The sequence below is a fragment of the Ursus maritimus genome, unplaced genomic scaffold, assembly GCF_017311325.1.
Source record: "Ursus maritimus isolate PB19 unplaced genomic scaffold, ASM1731132v1 scaffold_18, whole genome shotgun sequence".
NCBI classification, from domain to species: Eukaryota; Metazoa; Chordata; class Mammalia; order Carnivora; family Ursidae; genus Ursus; species Ursus maritimus.
Genome location: NW_024424230.1, coordinates 26,259,304 through 26,278,249, shown reverse-complemented (window position 1 = coordinate 26,278,249; position 18,946 = coordinate 26,259,304). Strand labels below are relative to the sequence as shown.

At 34.8% G+C, this 18,946-nt stretch overlaps 1 protein-coding gene across 6 annotated transcripts in view; it reads right to left on the bottom strand.

The window, feature by feature from the left end:
* Positions 1–18,946, bottom strand: part of PIAS2 (protein inhibitor of activated STAT 2) — an 88,707-nt gene that overhangs the window by 57,705 nt on the left and 12,056 nt on the right. For 5 of the 6 annotated variants that reach the window (XM_040632543.1, XM_040632545.1, XM_040632544.1 and 2 more), the window contains exon 2: positions 3,807–4,281. In XM_040632543.1, the coding sequence (XP_040488477.1) occupies positions 3,807–4,281 (475 nt within the window). Of the gene's footprint in view, positions 1–3,806; positions 4,282–16,135; positions 16,190–18,946 lie in introns of those variants that run through there. The other variant, XM_008691636.2, reaches the window with a different exon arrangement.

Here is an 18,946-nt window from a genome sequence, read left to right as displayed (position 1 = left end):
AACAAGAGCTAGTCACAAAAGAATATAGAGAATATACCGTCAAATAAATTTTAAAAACAAATCAATTAAACATTACTTTTTTAAAAATACATATATGGTAAAACAAGCAAAGGAGAGGAACATAAATTCAGAATAGTGATTTAACTCAGAAAAGGCAAGGAGATGGCTTGAAGATACTGGCAATGTTCCTTTTTGAAAAACTAGGCAGCGGGGGAACACCCGGGTGGCTCGGTCGGTTAAGCATCTGAATTGATCTCACCTCAGGTAACGATCTCACGGTCCTGAGTTCAAGCCCTGCACTAGCTCCATGCTACAGCCAACTTAAAAAAAAACAAAAACACAACAACACAAACACAAAAAACAAAACTAGGTAGTGGTTTCACAAGTGCTCATTTCACTGCTGTTTTTTATACCTTAATGTTTTATATATATTCTTTTGTACAGACTAAATATAGACCAATTTCTTAAACAGAAAATTCCCAAAGGGTTTCACCTTCAAAAGTTGTCTTAAAAAAGAAGGAAAAAGACAGCCTGTGAAGGCAAATCAGAATAGCTACTTAAGGGGGAAGAACAGAGATTTCTGTTAGTTTGTTTTTGAATTATGGGGTTACCCATTTGTTATACTAAGACCTTAGCCATAGAGAACCTCATTTAGTATTATATACACTCTTGTTTTCCAGATGCCACAGTCTGCCATTTAAATACTACATTATTTTTATTTTAACCATTTTGAATAGAAATAATTCCAAACTACAAAACTGTATTACAATGTATCTCCATATATAGAATATATACATTATTTGTTGGGTTCTTTTTTTAGCACCAGTACATGTGCCATGCTGTAACAGCGACTCCCTCACTACTAAGGGGTTATTCGTTTCAATATACCAAGAGGTTTGGGAATTACATTTTTTGACCTCTTGTGCCTCTTTTTTTCTACCATGGCTCTTCTAGTCTCTCTCCTGTTGTCAATTAATTCCTACTTAACAATATGTTGATGGCTTAGAAATCATCTGATCAATTGTATATTAAAATCAAGAATACACAGACCGGCTTGCAGATGTCAAGAATACGTGCTTTGAAATACAGATCTGGGCTGTGATCATATAGTGGTTACTACTCTGCGTTGTGAAATATGGATTTGATACCTCTTCTGACTCCTGAGGATTTTTAATTCTCATTCCCCAAATGTGAACAGATTTCTCCATAGCAGGATTCCAAATGAATGGACTTCCCCAGAATATCTATTTTTATGTATATTTTCAATATTATAAAACCAAATTAATAAAAATTAAGGAAACTTCTGGATGTCAATACATTGCCTTAGATACTGTGACACTGAAAGTTTTCAATTAAAGGGCATTACTGGAAATGATTAAACTTTTTTCACTTTCATTTGGATGACTACATGCTGATGCAGATTTTCTAACTTTCTACCTCCAAGTCTAAAAGAGCATTTCTTAGATCACTGTTTTATCAATCTGACATAACAAGATTACATACATTAAGAAAATTCTTTTCTTTTTCTCCTTAGGGAAGGCAAGATACAGAAATGTTTATTGTTTTAAAACAAGAATCTGTTTATAAATTCATAAAAACAATGATAGGCAGGACTCTTGAAAAGCATATGTATGGATAGTTTTTAGCTCAGGGGTAAAAAAAGTTATTTCATAAGCCCTAACGTTATAGGTTATCTCTTAGATTCTAATTTAAACTATGAGCAAAAGGCAGGTTTTTCTTAGCCACTCTTCAACACAAAACACTTCTGGCATTATTTTATCTAAGTGAAATGAGATAGGAAAGCTTTATTTTAGTAAACTTATAAAAAGCCTACTACTCTCCTTTAACCTTATGGAGGCAATGAAAGAGAAACTATGAAATACAGAAAAGCAGAAAACTCCAGTTCTATTTTTGAACTAAGCAGGGAAATCAGGAAAGAAAATCAGAAAGCCTCTCCAGAGTTCAGCCCTTGGTGCACCACTGATGCTAATGCGTAAAGAAGACACATGGCTGCATCTCCTTTCCAGGCACGCAACCAGGTCTCTTTCAGTCCCTTCCACTGTACCTACAACCCCATAGGCCCTCTTACACCCACCTTCTCCAGCCTCACCTTAGCCATACTCCTGACAAGTCCCATGAGGCAGGGGCACCTAAGCATATTACCAGTCTGAATCTTTCTCAAAATACATACAAAAAAAACAAATTTGCAATAACTGCTGCGAAAGAAACATGGGAATGAGCCATGATATGGTCCGCTGGTGTAAACCAAAAACCATCACAAAGGGAAAAATAAAAAAAATTATGGAACCATTTTAACCAGATAAATGAACTTGTTTAAAAAAAAAAAAAAAAAAAAAGATGGGGCGCCTGGGTGGCGCAGTCGTTAAGTGTCTGCCTTCGGCTCAGGGCATGATCCTGGCGTTTGGGATCGAGCCCCACATCAGGCTCCTCTGCTGGGAGCCTGCTTCTTCCTCTCCCACTCCCCCTGCTTGTGTTCCCTCTCTCGCTGGCTGTCTCTCTCTGTCAAATAAATAAATAAAATCTTTAAAAAAAAAAAAAAAAAGAAGATGAAAGTAAAAGCGTAAAAGAAAGGCAACTGGGTAAAAAACATTTAAAAATGTTTGCTCCAGTTATTAATTTTAAAAATAAAAAAATCTAAACAAGATACAAGTTTTCACCTGTCAAAATCACCAGGATTTGTTTTTAATAACACCTAATAAAGGCAGGAAGAAAGGCAATGAAAGACATTCTCTCACTTTGTTTGTGTAATGTAAAGTGGTACAGCTCTTCTGGAAACTAATTTAGTAATGTTATCAAGAGTCTAAAATTAAAATATTCTTACTCTTTGATGTAATAATTCTACTCACAGAACTTTGTACAAATAATAAAACGTGAACACAATCCTTACTTCATAATGAATGTAATGAAGGGATAAAATGCATTACTCTACCTGCCTGGCTAAGTACTGCTAAATAAAAACATTTAAAGCGAGGAGAAAGGGGCTGGGAAAAGCAGGACCACCACCATGGCCTGCCATCAATCAGGCCATACTGACACCATTAACCAGTCCTACCCCTCAAAATTTCCTTCTGCCTCAACCAAGATATGCGGCAGCATAATCCTCTACAAAAGGAAAAAGACACATTGATCTATTTAAGAGAGTTCTCAAATGACTTGAAATACAAACAGTTTTCCCAGGATGAGGAAAAAAAAATCTCCCAAATTAACTATGAAATGCCATTTCCTAAACAATTTATTTCATCAAAAAATCCAAATACCTCTGTAAATAATTTCATTAGGCAATAAGAAATCATACCATTATAGCAAAGAAGCCATCAAGTAGTAAGAATTTGTTAAAGTCCCATGTATCAACTTTTAGTAACGATAAAATGTATTAAACTTTCTGGGGAGTTGATGGATATTAAAAAAGCTAAACACACGTGTCAAACTCCGTGTGCCAAATTAAGTATAAAAGGTTTATTTCTTAGGAGAGCAGTTTTAACACTATGTTAAACAGAAACTAAATCTCTGTAAAAATACCAAAACAGAAATCAGACAGCAAGCAGTATTTGTACCTGTTCCTACACACACAGAATTTGAGTTCTAAGCCACAAAAATGCTGGTATGATGAATCAGCAGTTCTGTACTAGATTTCAGTCATGGGTGCCAATATTTTTTATCTGGCATTTATTTGGCATTAATGTCTCAATTTTATAGTATTAACAGCAAAGCATTAATCACTAGTTGAAGGCCTCTTGCTTTAGTTATTCTCTCATCTGGAAGGAACTAACTTCTCTAACACTTACCTAAACTCGTGGGCTTGATGAGAACATCAAGGACATCATAAAACGGCAAGTTTTTTAACTGCACATCAGGATGGACAGGAGGAATTGGGGGAGATGGCTGCTGCATCTCAAACGTGGGCTTAGTATCCTGAAGCAGCACAGAACCAACAGGAGAGGACGGTGAGTGTGGTGTAACTGAGGTGGAAGGCAGCGCGTGGATTCCAGCCACGGCCAAGTCAGGCTCTACAGGTGATGAGCTACCATCCAAATTGAAAACTGAAGATTTGATTGTGGATAAATCAGAAAGTCCTTCAAGAGTCCGTGGGTATCGACGTCTGTACAATTCTCGGATTTTAATCTGAACCGCAGGGCTGCAGCCGCTCTTCAATAAATGCAACGCCCTCATCAGGAGGTCATGCTTGCGTCCACTTTTATTCCGTCCAGCAAAGCCTAGTAACACTTGTAGTTCAGAAACCCTAAAGCTAGAAACCATATTCTAAAAGGAAAGGAAAAAAAAAAAAAAGGCACATAAGCCAAGAGTCACCCAGCATATAAAAACCCCATCTAAAATATACTGTAAAATCCGATTTCACCAGCATTTTATCACCTGATATACGCTAGTACCCAGCACTTTCACATACCACTTAGAATTGATCCTGTTTATAGAGCCACTGCCCGCCCAAGTTACAGTCAAGTTATGGTATTAATTACAGTTTGCTGTATTCTTAATTTTGATACTCTACGGTCTATCATTTATCTGCTGATGCTCAAGTATAAACCGTATTTGCTTTAGGACTATGAAATTTACAACCAATGAAAATTTCCTTTTCAAAATTAAGCCCCATCAACACACAATGTAATGTTTGTTACAGTACCGTCATAAATTAACCAAACAAAAAATTAGATTTTTGCAAAATTATATGCATAACTTCCAATGCTAAACAGTAAATCTACAAAATCAAGACAAAATAGTGATCCAAAAACCCAATGAAGTTTTCACCCCAACTCAAATTATTAAGGAACAGACAACATAAGAAAGTAAGTTATTTTTAAATAGTAAAGCTAAAAGCTACATACATCTTATTTAGCATACTTCTAAAACAAGTGAAATCCCCAGCTGATGAGAAAATGCCCTTTGAAGAGCAAGAAAAGGATTGGTTGTAAATCTTAAAGGGCAAGATTCTTTCCGTGCCACCTTACTGACTTATTCTTGACAAGGTATATGCAGTTCTTGCTTCACATTTCACCATCTATTTATTCAACAAAATCTAGCAAATACTTTTAACTACTTGCTGCCTCTTAAGTCCACCTACTTGGTGATTTTCAGAACTTGGGAGGTTAAATCACACGAGTCAGATTTACTTGTACTGCATCTAGTCAGAAAGAAGAATAAGACCTGGAACTGACCCTAAGGAAGCTTTGCCCACCGCTCGTCTTCAGTGCTACACACCCCAGAGCTACCTGGGATTCCTTCCCAACCAGGTAGGTCTGCAGGGGCAACACCTACAGCTGGCACTGATTCACAGAAATCCTCTGTTCTGCACTTTTCAGTCTCATTGATAGCCCAGAAGCAATGGTTTAAACTCTAATTGGCTTTTAAATAGTAGTCAGGAATAATACTTGCTAGTTTTCTAAAAAGCGAACAAATTTAAATATATCAAAGTAATCTGGATGTACAGCTGTATCATAATTCTCATATACTGTGTTTCTCTATTTCATATTATAGAAGTCAGAGACCATTAAGTTGTAATCCTAGCAACCATTTTTTATACTAAACTAGCACTGTCCAACAGAAAAGGGAACCACATATTTAATTCTAAATTTTCTAGAAGCTACATTAAAATAAGTTAAAATTTTAATATGCTTTATTTAATCCAATATATCAAAAGTATTATTTCAACATGTAATCAATTTTTGTGATTAAAAATAATCCATCTTTTCTGGGGTGCCTGCATGGCTCAGTCAGTTAAGCGTCTGACTCTTGGGTTTCAGCTCAGGTCGTGATTTTAAGGGCTGTGGGATCAAGCTCCATGTTGGGCTCCTCATTCAGTGAGGAGTCTACTTGAGATTCTCTCTCTCTCTCTCTCTCTCTTTCCCTCTTCCTCTGCCACTCCCCCCACATGCATGCACACTTGCTCTTTCTCTAAAATAAATAAATCATTTTTAAAAATCCAGTGTTTTAAAAGTGTCAATGAGACATTTTTTAATACCAAATCTTCAATATCCAGTGTATTTTACACTTGGAGCCTAACCAACCATATTTCAAGTGCTTCAAGAGCCTCATGTGGCCAGCAGCTACCACACTGGACAGTGCAGCTCTACATCACACTCTGATAGCAACATCCAGCACAACGCATGGTCATTACACTTCAACTCGCTCATTTCCTCCATGTGTTAAAATGAAGATTTTATCTATCTTACCCAGTGCTATGGACAACAAGGATGAAAGACAAGAAAATTCTTGGCCTATGTCCAGTTACAGTTTACTCAAGGTTTCATGTATAAAAAGGACTATGACAGCTTTCTCAAGAGTCTTGCCAAGCAAGAACACAATGCATCTTTCCCAAAGTCCCCAATCGCAAAACTTCAATTAAGTTGGCTTATACTACAGTAGCGTAAGCAACATTAAATCATGAGAACACTAACAAAGGTAGTCATACAGATACAATACATCCGGGATATTTTCTAAAGAAATCTAACTCAGAATTCATTACTTTGCTTCCCTCCTTCTACTTATTTTCACATTATTCTTTGTTTTAAGGAGACTTGTTTTACAGAAATGACAAAAAAGAACACAAAGTCACCCTAAGCTTGGCTCTCAAAATGGAATTTCTGGGAGGTCTCATATCACTTATTTCCAGTGATTTGCCAATGCACTGGCTCTATCAGCTATTGTAAATACACAAACAAAAAGGAAGAAAGAGGTAACAGCTCACAACATGAATGCGGAATCAGGACACTCTGAAGCAAAAAGAAATCCCCCAGTTTGGGGAAGGGTAAAGAAAAGGACAGCAGACAAGGATGGTCTCTGTTATTGCAAAATGCTGCGAAGATGAAGTATCACTGAGAAAGGGCAGCTGTGAGCCCACGATGCCCCGTGGAAAACTTCACAACAGCAATCACCAGTCACGTGTAGGTCAAGTCCTGGCATCCAGACTCAGGATACTGAAAGTCACTTCATCCCTCAGGTCATCCTATTTGTATTCAAAAACACATAATAACAAAATTCTCCTCTATTTAGCATTCACTATTAAGATACTCTCTTCTCGAGGGAGCTTACTAAGTCAAATTCTAGGACTATGTTTTTCTTGGCAAACCTTGCTGGATCCCACTTCCTTTTAAAACGCAAACAGAGGCAGCACCTTAACTCAGTCTAAACCAAATTTCAGCTGTCACCAGGTAAGGTGAGCCTGCTATGAACACTACTAAAAAGGGATTTCAGCTACTGTTCTCCACCAACCTCCAGTGTCTGTATCTTTAATATAATTTTTAGTATAATTATTTCTAAGTGGACTTTATCCAGTCCATCCTGCTGCCTTCCAAAGTCTGCCTTCTAATACTTCAGTGACAACTGCTATATGCTCTACATAAAAGAATTTCTCAATAAATGCCTGCTAACTGATTTTAAGGAAATTCTATGAGCCAGAGAGAAATACATTGGCAGGACTGATTTTTAAAAAGATATATAAACAATCTGGATTTCTAAACAAAAGATAATATAAATTAAGACTAGGACTTTAGGGTGCCTGGGTGGCTCAGTCGGTTTAAGCATCTGCCTTCGGCTCAGGTCATGATCCCAGGGTCCTGGGATCAAGTTCCGCATCGGGCTCCCTGCTCAGCAAGGAGTCTGCTTCTCCCTCTGCCCCTCCCCCTGCTAGCGTTCGCATGTGTGGGTTCTCATTCTCTCAAAAATAAAACATTAAAAAAAAACATTAAAAAAAAAAAGACGAGGACTTTAAATCAACCTTGTTTCTTTACCAAATTTAAGTAACAATATTATTTAAAATATTAAAGCTGGGTCATCATATAATTGGAACATCACATATAGGAGTAAAGGCAAGCTGAAAGTGCTACATTTAGAAAACCTCATTAAGGAAGTAAATATGATAGTTACCTGCAATAACCAATGAGGAAAAAGATTTCCCCAAGACTGCTCTTCAACTCTTAAATATGAGGTGGAAATTGCACAAGCAGTCTGGAATCTGGGGAAGTTCTAATAGGTTGGAAGCTGTGGTAAAGATCAACACAAACTTTGTAGACAGATACTCCATCAGCTAGGATGTATAATATGAGGTAGGGAAAGGAACTGCTGAGGGAAATCGATAGATCACATTATTAACACTGCCTATCCCAACTACAATATTAAAACAATTTACATCTTCATTTATAAGTAGTAATGGATAAAGAAAAGCCACCAAATATATAATCAATACATCAAAGGACTGACCAACCCATAAGAGAAACTATGTGACAAATTAGAAAGATACTCCAATTCCTAACTACTGCCCATTTAAGAGGTCACAGGAGGCCTCAGTTCCTAGCACTGTATTCCTGTGAGTTCACATTTTCCCTATAATTAAATCCCTTTTACGTGAGAGACCATATGTGGATCTCTTCCTTACAACACATTGATTAAATTAACTCTCAGGCTGAAGAAATCAAAATTGAAAAATCGACTATGAGAAACAATAAAGAGAATACTACTTTTCAAAATCTATAAATAAAGCCAAAGCTAGGGAAAACACCTCCCTAAATGCTTCTATTATTACACAATACAAAATTTACAATTTAGTTCAAAAAGCAAAAAAGTAACAAACACAACCCCTCAAAAAGAGTAAAGAATTAAAAGATAAAAAACAAACAAACCATGAATTAGAAAGCGAAACACAGAAAAGTATGTAACATCAGGTCCAAAAAAGGGAAAGAAAAGTTTTGAGAATGAGAAAAAGAACATTAAAGACCACAAACACTAGGCAAATCTCTTTAAACAAAGAGAACAACACATGCAACTATATTCTAACTTAAAGTTATTTCCTAGAAAAACATAAATTACTCAACCTGATCAAGAAGATATATATTATCTCTACCCACTCCACTTCCAAAAACATCTACCCAAACAGCTTAATGAATAAATTCTACTAAGCCTTCAAGGAAAAGATGGAATTGTTTCTTAAACTGTTCAAAACAATAAAAGTCAGGAAGTTAAATACATGTTAGGAGACAAACATGAAAAAATCAAACACAAAATTTTTAAAATATGCATATTACTGTTTTCCAAACTTCAGCAGGAAAGTCAGACTCATTCAACCAAAATTTTAAGTAAAAGCCTGATGAAACTGGGGGCCTAGTATGCCACCTATTCTTATTCCTTCTCATTTCCCAGTATGGACCACAGAAGTCTTTTTGTAATTCATCAATGTTTCCTGTGAGAATAGACACAAAAGCCCTCAATGTACCCGAACATAGTTTAATATGAAAATTAAAATGGCTTAACATAAACCTTGTCCAATACTTAGTTAAGATGATTTCTATGCTTATAGTTGCATACTGAAATACTTACAGATAAAATTATACAATATGTGGGATTTCCTTTAAAATCATTTGGTAAAGACTCCAAACAGTCAAAGCAATCCTGAGAAAGTATAACAAAGCTGGAGGCACTAGACTCCTGTTTTCAAACCATATTACAAAGCCACAGTAATCAAAGAAGTAAGATATTGGCATAAAAAAGTATATACATCAACAGGAGGATCAGAGAACCCAGAAATAAACCCAACCATAAATGGTCAATTAATTCATAACAAAGGAGCCAAGACTATACAATGGAAAGAGAATGGTCTCTTCAAAAAACGATGCTGGGAAAATTGGACAGCCACATGCTAAAATGAAACTGGACAGTTATCTTACACTTTACACAAAAATTAACTCAAAATGGATGAAAGACTTGAACATAAGAACTGAAACCATAAAACTCCTAGAAGAAAACATGGCTGGTAAGCTCCTTGACATAGGCCTTGGCAATGTTATTTTGAATCTGATACCACAAGCAAAAGTAACAAGAAAAATACCAAGTGGGACTGCATCAAACCAAAAAGCTTCCACAAAACAAAGGAAACCATCAACGAAACGAAAAGGCCAAGTGTGCAATGGAAGAAAATATCTGCAAATCATGTATCTAGATAAAGGGATAATATCCAAACTATTTTAAGAACTCATAAAAATCAATAGCAAAAAAAAAAAAGAGTCCAGTTAAAAATCGGGTAGAATTTGCAATGACGCAGATGGTTCTAGATCCAGAGTATTCTGCTAAGTGAAATAAGTCAGTCAGAGAAAGACAAATACCATGATTTCCCTCATATGTGGAATTTAAGACACAAAACAAAACGAGCAAAGGGGGGAAAAAGAGAGAGACAAACCAAGAAAGATTCTTAACTATAAAGAACAAACTGATAGTTACCAAAAGGGAGGTGGGTGGAGGGATGAGTTAAAAAGGTGACAGATTAACAAGTATACTTGTGATGAGCACAGGTGTTGTATGGAAGAGTTAAATCGCTACACTGTACACCTGAAACTAATATTACGCTGTATGTTAACTAACTGGAATTTAAATAAAAACTTCAAAAAATTGGGCAGAAAGTTTGAATAGACACTTTTCAAATAAAGACATAAGTGGCCAACAGAGACATGAAACGATGCTCAATATAACTAATCATCAGGTAAATGCAAATCAAAACCACACTGAGATATCACCTCACACCCGTTAGAGTGGCCACTCTCAAAGACAACAAATGTTGGTGAGGATGGAGAAAAGAGGGAAAACTCTTGTGCGCTGTTGGTGGTAGAGTAAATGGGTTTAGCCACGATGGAAAACAGTATGGAGGTTCCTCAAAAAATTAAAAATAGAACTACTAAAGAATCCACCAATTCTACTTGTGGGTATTCACCTGAAGAAAACGAAAACACTAAAAGGAAATGATATATGCACCCCTTCCAAGTTCACTGTATCATTATTCAAATACAATAGCCAAAACACAGGAACAACATAAGTGTCCATAAATGGAAAAACGAATAAAGAATTCACACACACCTCACAGCTTTATATACATAGCAGCTTCTACAGACATACACAATGGAATATTACTCAACCATATAAAAGAATAAAATCTTGCCATTTATGACAACATGGATGGACCCTGAGAGCATTATGCTAAGAGAAATAATTCAGACAGAAATACCATAGGATCTCACTTATATGTGGAATCTAAAAACAAAACGAAAACAAGAACACCAAGCTCATAGATATAGAGAACAGACTGGTGATTCCAGTGGGGGGATGTGTGTGGGGGGGAAATGGGTGAAGGGGATCAAAAGGTACAAACTTTCAGTTATAAAATAAATATGTTATGGGGATGTAATTCAGCATGATGAGTATAGTTAATAACAGCATATTGTGGGGCACCTGGGTGGCTCAGTCAGTTAAGCGTCCAACTCTTGATTTCAGTTCAGATCTTGATCTCAGGGTCATGAGTTCAAGGCCCGATTAGGCTCCATGCCCAATTAAAAAAAAATAGCATACTGTATATTTCAAAGTTGCTAAGAGAGATCTTAAAAGTTCTCATCACAAGATAAATATTTTTGGTAACTGTAAAGTGATGAATATCTACTAGATTTATTGTGGTAATCGTTTTGCAATGCATACAAATATTGTACAGCTGAAACTAATAAAATGTTATACATCAATAATACCTCAATTGAGAAAATAATAAAAATACTACCTGAAACTTGAAAAAAATCATTGGGGGGAATGAGTGGAGACACAAAAAAAAGATAAGAGTTGATCACTGCTGAAGCTAGGTACAGGGTACAAGGGGAATTCTCTACCTTTGTAAGAATGTTTCCACATAAAAAGTTTGCTTAAATGGGGGAAGCTAGTTGTGGGTTATATAGCAACTCTCTATACTATCTTCCCAACTTTTCCATAAATCTAAAACTATTGCAGATTTAATCAGGCAAAATTTGTTTGAGGCAGGGAAAAACAGTTTATGATCTAAATACCATTTCCCACAAAAGGAACCCAGGCTCCTTGAGGAAATAGCTAATTGCAAGTCTGGGGTAGAAAATGCACAAGATGAGCCTAGGACATTTCATCATACCAGAAAACAAAGAAGTTACCAAAGACTACTGGAATCTTGTCAGAAGGACACAGAAAACAATCCAGTAGCTCGAGGCAAGATAACCCAACCATCAAAGAGAACAATAACTACATTAATTCAACCACATCAAATATATTAAAAGTCATTTGTTCACAGTAACAATACTTAAAAAAACCTCACCGATCTCTGTTATAGGACGCTGAGAAACCAACTCATTATTCTGAAAATTGTTAAAGTAAGGAAAGCAATACAAAAAGATCTATTGGCTCAAAAAAAGCCTTATATTAGATTAATCTGCATAAATGCCAAAAGGGCATTTGAAGAAGTCCTATCCGTTACTGATAAAACCTCTCAATAAACAGGAACAGAATGAAATTCTGTTAACATGAGAAAGGGTAGCTATCAGAAATCAAGAATAAATATCATTCTTAAAGATGAAACCCTAGAAATAAAGACCAATAAAAGATGTTTTCTCATTCAAAATTATTCTAAAGTGTCCAGACAGTACAGATTTTAAAAGAAGCAATATTTATAATTTACAAATGACAGAACTTTCTACACTGAAACTGTTTAAAAATCCACTGAAAAAGAAGACCTAATAATAAGTTAAGAAAATTCACTGAGTTATCTATACATCGAACAGATTTTCAAGCTACTGATCAGGAAAAACAATATTAAAAAAAATGAGTCTAATAACAAAATCTTAAAATGCAAAGGCATAAATTTTAAAATTTTGCAACAGCTACATAAAAACAAGACGTAAAAGAACTCTTGAATAAATTAAGAAACTATCATGTTACTAGACAAAAACAGTAAATACTGAAAAGATGTCAATGCCCCTCAACTGTATAAATATAATAAATTCCAATGAATGACTGAGTTGAAGAGCTTGACAGATTAAAATTTATCATAAAAATAAAATATATAGGGGCGCCTGGGTAGCGCAGTCGTTAAGCGTCTGCCTTCGGCTCAGGGCGTGATCCCGGAGTTCTGGGATCGAGTCCCACATCGGGCTCCTCCGCTGGGAGCCTGCTTCTTCCTCTCCCACTCCTCTGCTGTGTTCCCTCTCTTGCTGGCTGTCTCTCTGTCACATAAATAAATAAAATTTTTTTAAAAAATAAAAATAAAAATAAATAAAATATATAATATGGCAGGTGGTGATGAATACAAAGGACAAAAATAATGGGAGAAAAGGAAACAGGGAATGAAGAGATAAAGGATTTGCAATTTTCAAGAGAGAAGGTTTCCCTCAGAAGGTAAATGAATAAGTAACTGAAGGATTAAGAAGACACCTAAAGAATATCTGAGGAAAAGCATTCCAAGACCTTGGATGCAGCAGGTGCAAAAGCCGTGAGTAAGAAAGCACGTCTAACACAGGGAAGGGAGAGTAAAAAGCCCATCAATGCTGAACCAGAGGAATCTAGAGGAATCTAACATAGCAGAATGATGACCAAAGAAAATGACAAGCCCTGGAGAGGAAACTGATTAGCTTAAACAAATATTTATTGTAAAAAATTATATTATCAGATTTGCAAGGCTAAGAAATAACAGAACAAAACTACGGAACAATGGCATGCATCTAAGTTGGCAGAGTGGGGAGCAGTTTAAAGCATTCTGTAAGAAAGGAAAAGATAGTTTTAGATTTATGTGTATTAAAATTTCAAAAAAAAATTCAAGAAAACTCCAAGAGTATGTGAGTAAACAAAACAAATGTAATTTCACACAAGTAAATGGCAGAAAACATAAGAAAGAGGGCAAGAAAAAATAATTAGCCCAAAAGGTGGCAAGAAAACAGATGGGGAGACAAAGCACAGAAAAAGCAGGATAGCAGAAAATGAAGGAGTAAGGATAAATGCAAATATACCAAAAACCCAACAAATAAAAATGAAATAAACTTGCCAGTTCAAACAGCAAGATTAGCGAATATCACCACAGAAACCACAGACATCATAAAAATACAGGAATACTAAGAACAACTCTATACACACGAATTTGGGAATTTATATGAAAAGGACCAATTCCTTGGAAAATATAAATTATGAAACTCACCCAATATGAAATAGATCATTTGAATACCCCTTCAACTACTCAGGAAATCTAATTCATAATTTTAAAACTCCCCAAAATAGGGGCACCTGGGTGGCTCAGTTAAGCAACTCTTAATTCTGGCTCAGGTCATGATCTCAGGGTTGTGAGATTGAGCCCCACACGAGGCTCCACATTCAGCATGGAGTCTGCTTGAGATCTCTGTCCCTCCCCCTGCTACTCACGCAAATAAATAAATAAATAAAATCTTCAAAAATATTTAATTAAAAAATAAAACTCCCCAAAAGTAAATGATCAGGCCTAAGTGGTTTTACTGGAGAATTCTACCCAAAATTTAAAGAATTAACACCAATCTGTTCAAATTTCTTCCAGAAAACAGAAAATGAGAGAATACTTCCAAATTCATTTTATAAAGCTAACATTACCCTGATGGCAAAACTAAACAAAAACAGTATGAAAAATAAGACTACAAACCATCACAAATATTAATGCTAAAATACTAAACAAAATGTTAGCACACAGAACTTAGTAATATATAAAAAGAATTATATACCATGACTGTGTGAGGTTTATTCCAGGACTAGAAGGCTGGTTCAATGTTTGAAATCAATGTAGTATACCCCCCTTTTTTTGGTAGTATACCCTTATTAATAGCTAAAAACAGAAAACCACATGATTGTAACAGTCAATGCAGAAAAAGCATTTGACAAATTCAACACCCACTCGTGATAAAAATTCTCAGAACAGGAACAGGGAACTTCCTCAACTTGATAGAAATCACCCACTGAAAAATCTATAGCTAACATTACACTTAATGGTAAAAGACTGAATGCATCACCCTAAGACTGGGAACAAGACAAGAATGTCAATTCTCACCCTATTAATCAGAATAGTGCTGTAAGTGCTGGATAAGGGAAAAGATAAGAAAAGGAAATAAAAGGCATACAGGTTGGAAAGAAAAAAAATTTTTTTAAACTGCCTGTATTTGCAGATCCCAAAGAATCTATAAAACAACTCTTACAACCAATAGCTGAGTTCAGCAAGGTTGCAGGAGACACAGCAATACACAAATACCAATCACATCCCTATATACTAACAAAGAACATACGGAAACAAGTTAAAAACACAATACTATTTATAATCATTCCAAAAAAATGAAAATACACATTTAAAAATATAACAAAATATATACAGGACTTGTATACTGAAAACTATAAAATGCTAATAAAAGAAGTCTAAGAAAATTTAAATGAACGGATTGGATCCTCCAATGGCTTTTAAGACTCAATAAAGAAACTACATCAATTTTCCCTAAACTGACACAGATCTATTAATACAATTTCAACCCAAATCCCACCAAGACTTTTTTATATTTAAGATTATTCTAAAATTTATATGGAAAGGCAAAGGAACTAGAAGAGCATTAGAACAATTTGAAAAAAACAGAAATCAGTCTATTCCATTTCACAACTTAGCTCTGTAATCAAGACTGTGTGGTATGTGGTATTAGCAAAGGTAACACAAAGGTCTATGGAACAGAACAGAGAATCTAGAAACAGACCTACACAATATGCCCAAATAGTTTTTGACAAAGGTGCAAAAGTAACTCAATGGAGGAAAGACTGCCTTTCAACAAAAGGTGCTGAAGCAAAGTATACATCCAACTACGTCTTACATTTTATACAAAAATTAACTCCAAATGGATCATGGACTTGAACGTTAGAATAAAACTACAAAACTTTTAGGAAAAAGCACAGAAGAAAATCTTCAGGAACTAGGGCTAGGCAAAGAGTTCTTAGACTTGACATTCAAAGCAAAATCTACAAAAGAAAAAAATAAACACTGGACTTCACCGAAATTAAAAATTTGTGCTCCGCAAGACCCTGTTTAAAAAGATGACAAAACAATCAACAGACTTGGCAACGGTATTTGCAAACCACATATCCAACAAAGGATGAGTATCTAGAATATGTCTAGAACTCTCGAACCCCAACAGAAAAAAAAATCCAGTTTAAGAAAGGGCAAAAGGCATGAAGAGACATTTCATCAATAAGGATATACTGATAAAAAACAAGCACATGGAAATATGTTATCATTAGCCACTAAGGGAGTGCAAATTAAAATCTCACTGAGGTGTAGCTAGATACATACCAGAATGACTAAAATGAAAAACAGTGAGAACACCAAATGCTGGCGAGGATGCAGAGAAACTGGATCACTCCATACATTGCTGGTAGGGATGTAAAATGGTACAGCCACTCTGGAAAACAGTTCGGCAAGTTCTTAAAAAACTATATATACAATAATCATATACCCCAGGAATTGCACTCCTGGGTATTTTTATCCCAGAGAAATGAAAACTTATGGTCACAAAAAAACCTATGCAGAAATCTTAAAGCATTTTTATTCGTAACAGCCCAAAACTCTAAACAACATGGATATCTTTCAACAGGTAAATGGTTAAACAAATCCAAACCATGAAATACTACTCAGCAATAAAAAGGGATGAGCTATCAATACATAAAACAACATGAATGACTCCAGAGAATGATGCTTAGTGAAAAAAACCAAACCCAAAAGTTACATACTGTATGATTCCATTTATGTAACATTCTTGGAAAAGATGAAACCATAGAAATGAAAAACAGATGACTGGGTCTGAGATATTAAGGGGGTGAGAAGAAAGTGAGTGTGGCAATAAAAACTGACAATAAGAGGGATCCTTAAAGTGATGGAAATGATCTATACCTTGATTATGTCAATGTCAATATCCTTGTAGTATTGTTGTGATACTGTTCTATGGTTTTGCAAGATGTTAGCACTGTGAGAAACTTGGTAGAGTACATGAAATGTCTGTACTACTTCTCACAACTGTGAGTAAATTGACAATTTTCTTAATAAAAAGTTTAATTTAAAATTACAAAGACCAAGATTACTAGAGATTAATATTTTTAATCCAATAGCATGATATTCACAAGAGAGAAAACTAAAAGAACACAAAAATGTAGGGGGAGGGAGAATTTTAAAAATCAGGCAAAATTAGTTGACCAAAAGAAAATAGCACAGGTATAATATGAAACAGTAGTGTAAAATACAAAGAACATTCAAAGACATAGAGTCAATACAGAGAGTAAAAGCTCCAATTCAACAGGAAAATACAAGCTTAAACTTTCATGTACTAGCAACAATTTAAACCATATTTTAAAAATTAGTAGAACTATAAGAAAAAAACTGGGGAAAAATATTCTTCTAGAAGATTAACATACTTCTGTTTCTAAAAACATATGGAAGATTTGAACAGAATTAACAGCCTATCTACTAGAACGTAAAACTTTGTGCTTATGAATGGAAAATCCACATTCTGTTCCATGTACAAACAAAAATAAAAACTGACCACAGTCTTATAACAGATTTCAAAAGATCAGTATCATACATATCATGCTTCCAAACTACAACACATTTACAAATCAATAACTAAAGATACTCCCAGAAGTTTGGAAATAAAAGCTTTTAAATAACTCATAAAGAATTCGCAGTGAAAAACAGAAAAATACAAGTGAAAAATAATGAAAACACTGCACATCAAAACTTGTGTGATGCAGAGAAAACAATGGAGACCTATATTAAAACACTGAAAATTAAAAAAGCAAGGCATCCAACTTAAGAAATTAGAGAAAGAATAAAAATAAACGCCCAAAAAGTATAAAGTAAATAAAGAGCAGAAATTAATGAAATGGGGGAGGGATACATTGAAAAGCATTAAAAAAAAAAAAGTTCAAAAATCTGATCTTTTAAAAGTCTTCAAAAATTGACGAACTTTTAGTTTTTACTATTGATAAAGGAAAAAAGGCATTAAAAGAAAAAAGGTAAAAGGGACATAAACTACAGGTACTACAAAATTAGAGATTAACAACTTAATACCATAAATTCAAGAACATGAATGAAATAGACAACTTCCTATAAATGTATAACCTACCAAAACTGGCTTGAAAATTGAAATATGAACAATCCTATAAGCAAAGTAATTGAATCAGTGGTTAAGAAGTATCCCACAAAGAAAACACCAGTAACAATTTTATCAGGGAGTTCTACCGAACACTTAAACAGATAATTCTAATCTTACATAAATTCTTCCAGAAAAAGAAGAGTATATTTTTTATGGGTCAATATTACTAATTATTAGAAGCAAAAATCTTAAATTAACTATCTTCAGTTTGAGTCCAATAATGAAAAAAGAGACAAATCAGGATTGACTTTATGCTTGAAACACACAAATTTCACCCTGTTAACAGATTACAAAAGAAAAACATCTTCTCAAAAAATGCAAAGAAGGCTTTTGATAAAATTCAACATCCATTTATTACTTTTTTAGATTAGCAAACTAGTTATAGAAAGGAACATCCTTAACCTGAAAAGATTATCTACAATAAACCTACAGCAAGCATCATACTTAACTGTGAAACTTTGAAAGCATTCCCTTTAAAATCAGGAACAAGATCAGGATGCCCCCATCACCGCTTCTATTCAACATTGTACTGGAGATCCTAGCCAGCACATTAAGACAAGAAAAAGAAAGAAAAAAAAAAAGCATAAGAATTGGAAAGGAGGAAACAAAGAGGTCATTATTCACAGATAGGTCTGTCTACACAAAAAAATCCAAAAGAATTCTATAGATAATTTATCATAATTAGGAGTAGAGCAAAGTTGTTACACAAAGTCAAAACTGTACTTCTATAAACCAGCAAGGTAGAAAATATAATTATGAAAAGATACCATTTATGATTCGATACAAAAACAAAGTACCTAAAAATAAATCTAACAAAATATTTGCAATAGTTTAGTTGAAGAAAATTATAAAACTTTATGAAAGACATTGTAAAAGACCTAAATAAATGGAGATTACAATGTTCGTGGTTAAGAAAACTTAGCTCTCTCCAAACTGATTTACAGATTCAATGCATT